This window comes from Glycine soja, chromosome 9 (assembly GCF_004193775.1).
Source record: "Glycine soja cultivar W05 chromosome 9, ASM419377v2, whole genome shotgun sequence".
NCBI lineage: Eukaryota > Viridiplantae > Streptophyta > Magnoliopsida > Fabales > Fabaceae > Glycine > Glycine soja.
Window position 1 is genome coordinate 5,541,448 of NC_041010.1, and position 10,354 is coordinate 5,551,801.

Consider the following 10,354-nt stretch of genomic DNA (forward strand, 5'->3'; position numbering starts at 1 on the left):
GGGTTTCGAGTGAATGAGGGAAAGATGTTTGTTAAATATTTATCATTCCTTGAAATATTTTTATCAAAAATGTTTGTTAAATATTTATCATTTCTAGGAATATTTTTAGTTTTTAATTTAAAAACAAAAATAACAAATAAATAAATAAGATAGAATAAGAGAAAAGTGAGAAGTTATTTTAGAAAATAATTTTGATTCCCATCCTTTTACAAGAGAATAAAAAGAAGGAAAAAACATGTGTAATATAGATTCTTGAGAATGAGTTATGCATGAAAACAATTTTTTGAAACTTACAACAATTATGGAAATGTTAAATTCCCATGAGGAATGTAATTTCAAACTGCGAAACAAACACCCCTTAGAGAATATTTTAGTTTTGAGAATATTTTTTTTTTCACAGGTAATTTTTTAATCTTGAGAATATTTTTTCCTATGAATATAACATGAGAATGTTATTCTCGGATATTATTAAAAAATATGTTTGGTTAACTATTACAATTGATTGAGATTATTTTTTATATTCCAATGTGTTTGGTTGAGTTATTTTTTTCATGGAAATATAAATTATAATTATTGAAAATTTCTTATTAAAAAAACTCTCATTACATCCCTAAGTCTTTGGAAAAGTATGGAGTGAAAAACTGGAATTTGGGGGTGGGTGGGATTAGTAACAGCCAACCCAAACCCATGCAGCAGATCTAGAAGCGAGGCCCACGTTGAGAGCACATCCACAGTAGACAGTTGTTGGAGTTGTTAATTGCTAATTAACGACCAATGAGCTCCGATCTGCTGTGACCTCCAATGGATTCACAAAACTGGAAACACTCTCTCCTCTACATCACTTTCCTCCTCGCAATTCTCCACCTCACGCAGAACCATTTCTGCCACAAGCTCTTCTTCGCCAACCAAACGGTGCGCGTCAAGAAGAACCCCGACCTCCCCCTCCGGTTCCGTTCCGACGGTACCTTCAAGATCCTCCAGGTCTCTCTCTCTCTCTCTCTCTTCATTTGCTTTCATTTTTGAACTCTTTGAAAATCCTTCCATGTTCACGTGGCAGGTGGCTGATATGCACTACGGCACTGGAACTAGCGTGACACGGTGCAGGGACGTGTTGGCCTCCGAGTTCGAGTTTTGTTCCGATCTTAACACCACTCGTTTTTTAAAGCGTATCATTCTAGCAGAGAATCCTGATTTTCTTGCCTTTACTGGTACTTCATTAATTAATCCCCCCCGTTTTTTTACATCGACGGTTAAAGTAGCATAGTAGTATTAATTTGCTTTCTAACCAAAAATAAAAAAGGTAGCGTAAATATATCTTAAACAATTCTTGCTCTGACTCAGTGTCCCTTTCTCTTCCCTGATGAACAGGAGGTTAAGACAAAAAAAAAAGGTGTGAAAAATGTTACGGCTATATTGCACGTGTAATAATTTTTTATTTGATAGCTTGTATTTGTAACGGTAATCTGGTGCGTATTGTCTATATAAAAATGTTTACCTATTTGGCTAATGTTTGTTCAGAGAACTACCGGAGTAGTAGTTGTTTGTTTTGGTGAATTATTTTTGTTCACTGGGATGATAGTATTCTTATTGAGAACCATGGAATCTTTGTTTTTTTTATTGATATTGATTTGGACTATCTGAAACATGACCATATGATGATATAGTCTAGAAATAGGTTCTAGGTTCTAGGCTTTAGCTTAGGATATATTTCAAATCATAAGATTTTTTTTTATCGGTAGGAATCGGAGACAGGATCAAGGGGTTTACAGTAATTCATGCACCCTGCTCAACCAATTGAGTTAGACTCCCTTGACAAACCATAGGATTTATAGACATTGATGTTTGATTTAAATATTTGATTACTTCGGGTTTAGTCATTTCTGTACAGGGCTACAGGCTTCTCTTTCTAAATGTGTTCAGCAACAGCAGGATTTAAGCAGTCTGACTGAAAATAAATCTCCCTCCTTCCTTCTTCTATGTGGAAATGAATCAATGATTACCTTATCTCCATTCAATATCTTAGATGGCTGAACTAAACCGTGCTGGCTCCATAGGTTGTTTTTTTATTTTTAATGCTTAGTTGCCAACTTGCCATATAGCATCATAGTCAGTCCCAAGCTTGGATAAAGGAGAAGGGCTGTATTAGACTCTCAACAGCCTACGTAAAACTTGTCTATATATCTATCGTGGATCATTCAAGCAAAAGTTTGGTTTCTAACCAAGCCGAATGACATCATGTGATTCATGTACTTAAAAAAATAAGCATGGTTGGACGAGAATAATATTAAGATGGGTGATCTCTTAGGAAGTCTTCATGTTGTACCTCTTTACCTAGAGGGATGAGCCTTTTGTTGTTCTTTTGTTAGTTGCCATATGGTACTCAACAGGACATTTTGTTTTATTAATACTGAACTATTTCCAGTGAGTGTGTGTTGTGTTGATTTTTTTTCTTCACGTGCTTACTGCCTAATTAACATGGATTCAGTTCTTGCAATTAGGAGATAATATTTTCGGATCAAGTTCACCCGATGCTGCAGAGTCTCTGTTTAGAGCCTTTGGCCCTGTTATGGAATCAGGACTTCCTTGGGCAGCAGTGTTGGGAAACCATGACCAAGAATCAACTATGGATCGTGAAGAGTTAATGTCTTTAATCTCTCTTATGGATTATTCAGTCTCACAAATCAATCCATCGGATGATGATCTCATTAATCCTTCTAAAGGTGGTGTGATGACTAAAATTGATGGCTTTGGGAATTATAACCTAAGAGTGTATGGTGCCCCAGGGTCCATGCTGGCAAACAGCACTGTTTTGAATCTTTTCTTTCTTGATAGTGGAGATAGGTCTGTTTATCAGGGAATTCGAACTTATGGATGGATCAAGGAGTCTCAACTTAATTGGCTTCGTCGTGTTTCTCATGAATTCCAGGTAACAACAAACTTATCTTCATTTAAGAATTGTGCTCACTTACCATACATTTAAGAGTTGCTAAACATGAAACTAATGTTTTTGATGATTATAAAATATGAAGAGACTAAGGGTTATCTACTTATTGTCATATACTTCAATTTTGACATGCTTCTTACCCGTGATTGTTTTCATTGACTTATATTTCAGAGTTATTTTCTACAAACAAATACAATCTTCATAATTTTCTCCTTTTCTTGGTAGTGATTTTATACTTTTTCTACAAGTATATTTTCTATGGGAAGTGTGACAGAATATTGTGTATCATGATAAGTTTTAGCTTTGCTATATAGTATTTATTTCATTGCATTGCAGAAAAGTTGCCCAACAGGAATAGAACAAAGTGACATGTGGGCAAAGTATTATGTATAGTACACATGCACTATCAGACAGTAGGTGGAAAAAATGATAGTCGGCCTTAGGAAAGTTAGAAAATAACTCAGGCATGTCAGATAAGGAAGCAATTTCTGTCTTGAAATAACTTTTGATGTGCTTCACACCAAGGTTCATAAATGTATGAAATCATACTATAGCATGCTCAGGAGTGACATAACTCTTCTTTCTATGGTTTTAGCTCTTTAGTAATGAACATCAACTGAGTCTTTCAATAGCCAACTGTGTTTGACTAGAAATTGTAATAACTATTAGAGAAATGAATATATTGGGGCAGGGCAGACAGTATTGGTTACAATAAGTTTAATATTTTTCCCACTTCTGTTTTGGCTTTTAGTTTCACCCTGTATCCTCGTAACCTAACTCCTTAAAATTAATCAACACTTAACCTAAAAAAGGTTGAATGCTGTGAGAAAAATGTTAGTCCTTTTATCAGAACAGTATTATTCATTTCTTATGCAATCATGCACTTCTGTCATTCATAGGACACGGCCTTTCTTTTCCCTTGAGGGAGCTTTCCCAGATGTAGACCCCATTAACATCTTGCAGGTCACACACTAACAGGGACAAAAGCGGGATCCTCTTCACCCTACCGATGCTATTTCCACAATGAAACCCCCAGCACTTGCATTTTTTCACATCCCAATCCCAGAAATTCCACATCTGTTCTACAAAGAGATCATAGGGCAGTTTCAAGAGGCTGTGGCTTGTTCGCGAGTGAACTCGGGGGTCTTGCAGGCCTTTGTCTCCATGGGAGATGTGAAGGCTGTGTTCATAGGCCACGACCACACCAATGACTTTTGTGGAAACTTGGATGGCATATGGTTTTGTTATGGTGGTGGCTTCGGATACCATGGCTATGGGAAAGCAGGGTGGCCAAGAAGAGCAAGGATTATACTTGCTGAACTTCAGAAGGGAAAGAAGTCCTGGATGGACGTGCAGAGAATCATGACTTGGAAACGCCTTGATGATGAGAAGATGAGCAAGATTGATGAACAAATCCTATGGCAGTCTAGATGACAATGCTACTATTGCTTCGCTGTTACACGTACACACATGGCACGATGCATGTTATATCTGTGTTGTTCACTTTAATAGTATTAATTCAGTATTTTTTTACATCTTTTTGTTTATTACTATTCTGTATTCCTCTTGCAATTATGCTTTAATATCGTGCTAAACACTCATTGATTTGTTAGTGACTGTCAGAGTCTGTAAATTGTATCATTCCACGAACATGGAAACTAAATATCTTATTTGATCAACGGGTGATTGGATCAAATGGTACATGATTTTCTTTAAATGAAGCCCTACGTTCGATCTTTATATATTGGAAAAGTTCCAGTCTGGACTCTGGAAGTATTTATTCCATCGTACTGTAGAAATTTCTAGTTCAAACAGAATTGTGATTTTGACCCAAAAGAAAATCTTAGTTTGAGATCATTTAAATTGTTCGTTGTGCTTCTAATATATTTGGTCTTATTTGATCAACAGGTGATTGGATCAAATGGTACATACTTGATTTTCTTTAAATGAGGCCCTATGGAAATATTTATTCCATCCTACTGTAGAAATTCCTAGTTCAAACAGAATTGTGATTTTGACCCAAAAGAAAATCTTAGTTTGCGATCATTTAAATCTTAGTTCGTTGTGCTTTTAATATATTTGGTCAATAATGCTTCTGCTTGTGCTGTAGATAAGTGAAGACAGTCTCACCTTCCACTTGAGTTCCAAATTCGATCCTTGTCTTCCCTTTCGTTAGTGATATGTATTTTAAAGCTATGCTTAGGTTGAGAGAATGGAAAAGGCCAATGGAAAAGAGAGAAAAGGGAAAGCTAAACCACTACTCCCTGAACTCAATTTATTTAGAAAGTATCATGATATTCCCCTATTTTCCTACCTTACTGTATTTTGATTCATTACATGCAAATGGAAGTTGTCTAATCTTAGCTTACCATTATAACTGCATGACATAGGTTTAAATATGGGTTCCCTATCCATGTACAGTGATTTGCCGTTTGAAATAAAGAAAGCTTTCCCTCACCCTAAACTGCTTCTCATAAAAAAAAATCAGTACTTTTCTTCTCCTTCAAAAACTTCCCTATGTTATTTAAGCTGCAAACACTGCAATTAATGATGATACATTTGTCTTTGTTTTTTTTTTTATCAGGTTACATAAAATTTTGTAGACTTAATGTACTTGATATTAACTCATTGATGAAGTTTGAAGTATGTAAATTTTTTAATGAATAGACTAATTTAAATAACATTTTCTCCTAAGATATTCTTTATTCAATGTGACAAAATTTTATTCAGATTTTTATTTATAATTAAATTTTTTACAATAATATTTAAAATATGCAACAATTAAAAAAAGTAATATTCAAGTTGTATTTTACTATTTTACACTAGCATCAAGTTTTTCTTTTTTGGTTGTGACATCAAGTAGACCTAAGGTGAGGAAGAGAATTGGGCCAAAGCCCACTTCTGCCCCAATACCAATATTACTCATTGGCAATTGGAAAAAGCGTTAAGATAATTTGAATTTGTGAAGAAAACAACAACAATAACAAAAATGGCGGCAACCAGTGACGAAGAAATGGAGTCACTACTCTCCGCGTTCGATCAGATCTACGAGGTATTATTCGAATTCGATGCAAACTCTTGCTATTATTATTATCAATGTTCAATAATCATCAACGCTTAACCCTAACATATTGATTTTTTCTTTGTTCGTTTTTTCAATTTTGCGTTAATTTTTGCTCAGGATGCGAAGAGCGGCATTTCGGAGATGCAGTTGCTGCAATCCAACTACAACGCAGAGTTTAAGATGCGTGAATCGCTCCAAATCTCTAGCAACGCCCTCAAAAGAGGTTCGTTATACTATAATACACAAATTAAAATTTTCGCGTGCCGTATTTTTTGTAGCTGAATTTGGTTGCAGAAAATGACAGTTTGACAAAACTGTACTCGGAGTCCTTGAAGAATCTTGCGGATCAGGTACTTCGATTACGAAATTTTGAGACCTTAATTGTGACCGCAATTTAAATTTAGATATAGTTCTTTATATGTTTTTAGTATTATTTTCTAATCAGAATTAGAGTTTTATCTCAGTGCGATAACGGTTTACATTAAAGATTAATGCAAGTGAAATTTGAATTCTAACTTGAGAACAGTGTGAAAATTACTTAAGCAACTCTCTATGATCTATCTAACTTTTGTCTTTTATTTTAAATTTAAAATTAACTGATGGTGTGACGTGCAGCTTGACTATCGTACAAAATGCCTGAATTTGAAAGAAGAATTGGAAAGAGCGAACAATGAAGTTTTGCTTAAAGAACACGTGAGTTGCTTTCAGGATTTTGAATATTTCTGCTGTGAGATTTGATTTGATTACGAAAGAGAATATTACCAATGCGGTGTGGATGATATGTTATGGTTTTTGAGCAGGGACATAGGAAGGATGTGGAATTGCTTAAGCGAGAATATGAACAAAAAATTGTGTGTTTAGAAGCTCAAGTTAAGTGAGTATTGATGATTCAGTTAACATTTGAGTAAATAGTTAGATTTATTTTTGAAAGATTTATTAGTCTTTGAAGGATGAAAATTACATATATGGTATCTATATATGCATTTAGAAAGTGTTTCCATGTTGAAATCTCATGCAATAAACAAATTGCAATTGTTAGAAGAAGATCAAATGACTCAAATTTCGTATACATGTTTTAAGTCCAATTTATCCAAATAAAATATGGATGATTTGATCTTCATCCATTGATTCTGATTTGCTGACTGCACGAATGAGAGAAAATTTTGACTTCAAATGGAGAAGTTGTAAAGCAAACTAGCATTTTAGATCCTGCGAATGAGAAAACAAACATGTTTAATTGTCTTAATCAAATTATTCATGGAGATTCTGAGATTCATGACATCATTGACATGGGGGTTAATTTGACTGAAGAAATGCACATTTAGGGACTTTAGGTTTAATTTTCATCGTTCAGGGACTAGTATGAACTTAGAAGCACTAATTTAATTTTTTACTCGGAAAAATATGTCAATCACTGAACTGAAGTTTTGTTCTATTGATGGTCATGGGGCTGACCTTATGTCAGGGAATCTGTACACGAGAAAGCAACATATGAAGCAACCGTAAACCAACTCCATGGAGATTTAGCAGCACATAAAAGTCATATGCAGGTTCTAGCAATGAGGTTGGACCAAATCCATGATGAAGTGGAATTAAAATGTGAGGCACTTTGTTTACCACTAAATGCATGGATTTACTTTGCCTCAAGGGTTGTGATATATCCATATGTAGGTCAAATGGTCTGAAGTTTTGTTTGCTTTTGCTCATTATTATCTGACAGATAATTCTGAGGTTCAGGACTTGAGGGTATGTCTTGCGGTTGAGCAGGAAGAGAAAAATGATTTGAACAGAAAAATCCAAAATCTGGAAAAGGAATGTAAGACTCTGATTTTATTCCCATGTCATGTCTCTATTCCTTCCCAAAACCAGTTTATTTATTGTTATATTTTGAGCATTTTGGTCTTATACATGTTACCTAAAAACAAGTGGGAAGCTTTTTTTTTTTTTTTGTGTACCCTGCAGTGTTGATTTGTAAAGCAAAATTGGTTGACCAGCAGCAGGAAATGACCTCAAATTGGCATGTGGAAACACTTAAGCAGAAAATCATGAAACTGAGGAAGGAAAACGAGGTCCTGAAAAGAAAGTTCTCTCACTCGCAAGAGAGTAAGTAATGTTGGAAAACCTCAAACTAACAATAGCAGCTTTGGGTTCACGAGGATAAAGTAAATGTATAATGGGGTACTATATACTTTCTAAGCAATGATTATAAAGTTGGTAGCAAATTTTAGTTTAATTACATTCTGAAGATTCAACTCAACTAGTTAAATTACGATAGTTTCTAACTAATTTAGGCGTTTAGTAGTCATTAAACTTTTTAAACGAATTTTTAGGTTTTAAAAAGGTTGATTTATATACTAGAAAGACTTGCAAAAATAAATAAATAAGATTTATTTATTATATTTTAAAATAAAAATGTTAGAAATATGAAACAAATATATTTTAATTCTTATGGTACAAGCAATATGATTGATTGCTCTTTCGCTTTGGTGAAAAACTCTTACCAAAGTATTGTTTATTCAACGTGCAAGTTTTTACATTTCACAAATGAAAAATATCTACTAAACAACAGTTCTGGTTTGAGAAACATGCAAGTCTTTATAAAATAAAAGTCTAAATGTATATAATTCATTTTCTCGCTTATTGTGCATAATAAATAAGATAAAGGAAAATGATGGGTGAACATTATACTCCACTTGACTCCAAGAGAAATAAAGAGATAAAAAGATAGAGTAGTGTAGCTATCATAAGTAATATAATATAATACGATAGGAAGAGAAATGATTAATGCTAATAGGGTGTTTTGTAATATGTAGAAAGATGTTCATATATTGTTATTCTATGATAAATTATATTACTTTTGCAAATAAGGACTTCTTTGCTTAATAAAATGTTTTGCCTTTTATTTTAATTAATATTTGTAAAATAACATTTTGTTTAGAATAAACTCTTTGAATATTGTTAAATATATTAACTATGAATATTATATCAATTTAATTATAACATTTAACTAGTCAATGAAATTTTAAATAAGTTTTTGTTTTAGATGACATGTAATAAGTTGAGTTACGTACGTATATAATACTTGTTAAAAGGTTTCTGTTTTCATGTGACATTATTATAAAAAGAAATTCTTATCAAACAATTTTATCAAATTTGTGAAACCCCAATTGTAAGAGAGAGGATAATCATTCTCACATTAAAAATCTTTTTTTTCCTCTTTAATTGATGATAGAATATGTTATAACATGTACAGAAATTTGTTTTTTCATGTATTACTTGATTATATAGTTTGTTTTATAACAAAAAGATAAAAAAAAATACAACATTAATGTGATAGGAAAATATATAATATTACAAAAATGGTTATAAGTTTTTTTTTTATGAATAACATAATTGATAAAATATTACCTTTAATCCAATATACCTTGATTTTCACGGTAACTTTTCAACATTACTGGGAGAAAGCAGTCCATATATCACATCAAGCAAAATTACCCTATGATCGATGTTTGACAAATGATACGACCCATGATGTGAAGTTTCTGAACAAAACTTACAAAAACATTTCCGGAATATGATGGTCGATGTTCAGGGGGTGTCACGACCCAAAGCAGCACACCCAAAAAAGTGTCATCTTAATGGGTGTCAAAAGCTGAGGCCCAAAGCCGAAATTTTATCGCCTCTCCAAACTAAAAGCCCAGAAAAAGATCATGCCTTGTTGTGAGGTCTACAGTGGATCGAACCATTGGCTTCACCCTCACCACGGGATACGAGAGAAAAATAAGGATAATGATAAAGAAAAAAAAAAACAAGGGAAGAAATACTCAACATGTATCTACAATTTCATTTTTCTCTTTCTTCATGGAAGTGCTTTTGTTTTCCCTTTCAGCAATATTTTATGTTTTGTTTTAACTTGTGTACAAAAGATTACATTACAAACTTAAAGAGGTTAGTTGAGTGGGTGTTTGAGGTAATTAAGGTAGATGTAATTACTTCAGTCAAATGCTCTTATGTTCAGAGATTTTTCTTATCTTGAATTGGAACGTCATGTCTTCTCCCTAAATTTCAGTAATCAAAATAGAAAAAAAGTTACATTACTTTACATTGATTACAATCGAATTGCTTTTAGTCACATAAAAATACAAAATTTTAACAATTATTAAAAAAAATTTAATAGTTGATATATTATTTGCATATAGACAAAAATATGAATTGGTTAAAATTAATTCTTTATTTGTATTAATAATTAATATGTTTCATTTTTCTTTTTTAGAGTAATGATTTACTTTATAGGAGTTGGATTCCATGTTTCAATTGCATTGTTTTTTTTTTTAAGTTAAATTAAT

The 10,354-nt window shown here is 33.0% G+C and overlaps 2 protein-coding genes across 3 annotated transcripts; both read left to right on the forward strand.

The window, feature by feature from the left end:
- Nucleotides 1–747: 747 nt before the first annotated feature.
- LOC114368792 (probable inactive purple acid phosphatase 28) lies at nt 748–4,686 on the forward strand. 2 transcript variants are annotated; one of them, XM_028326050.1, is made up of 4 exons: nt 748–981; nt 1,058–1,208; nt 2,502–2,926; nt 3,923–4,686. In XM_028326050.1, the coding sequence occupies exons 1-4, from the start codon at nt 802–804 to the stop codon at nt 4,376–4,378; spliced, it is 1,212 nt and encodes a 403-aa protein (XP_028181851.1). In that variant the 5' UTR covers nt 748–801; the 3' UTR covers nt 4,379–4,686. The 2 variants fall into 2 exon arrangements, with proteins under 2 accessions (XP_028181851.1, XP_028181850.1); XM_028326049.1 differs by having other exon boundaries at nt 750–981; nt 2,499–2,926.
- Nucleotides 4,687–5,872: 1,186 nt separating this feature from the next.
- On the forward strand, nt 5,873–8,246 carry LOC114367541 (protein At-4/1). Its single transcript, XM_028324740.1, has 8 exons — nt 5,873–5,996; nt 6,126–6,231; nt 6,303–6,358; nt 6,624–6,701; nt 6,809–6,882; nt 7,474–7,607; nt 7,729–7,824; nt 7,971–8,246. The coding sequence occupies exons 1-8, from the start codon at nt 5,934–5,936 to the stop codon at nt 8,117–8,119; spliced, it is 756 nt and encodes a 251-aa protein (XP_028180541.1). The 5' UTR covers nt 5,873–5,933; the 3' UTR covers nt 8,120–8,246.
- The last annotated feature ends 2,108 nt before the right edge of the window (nt 8,247–10,354 follow it).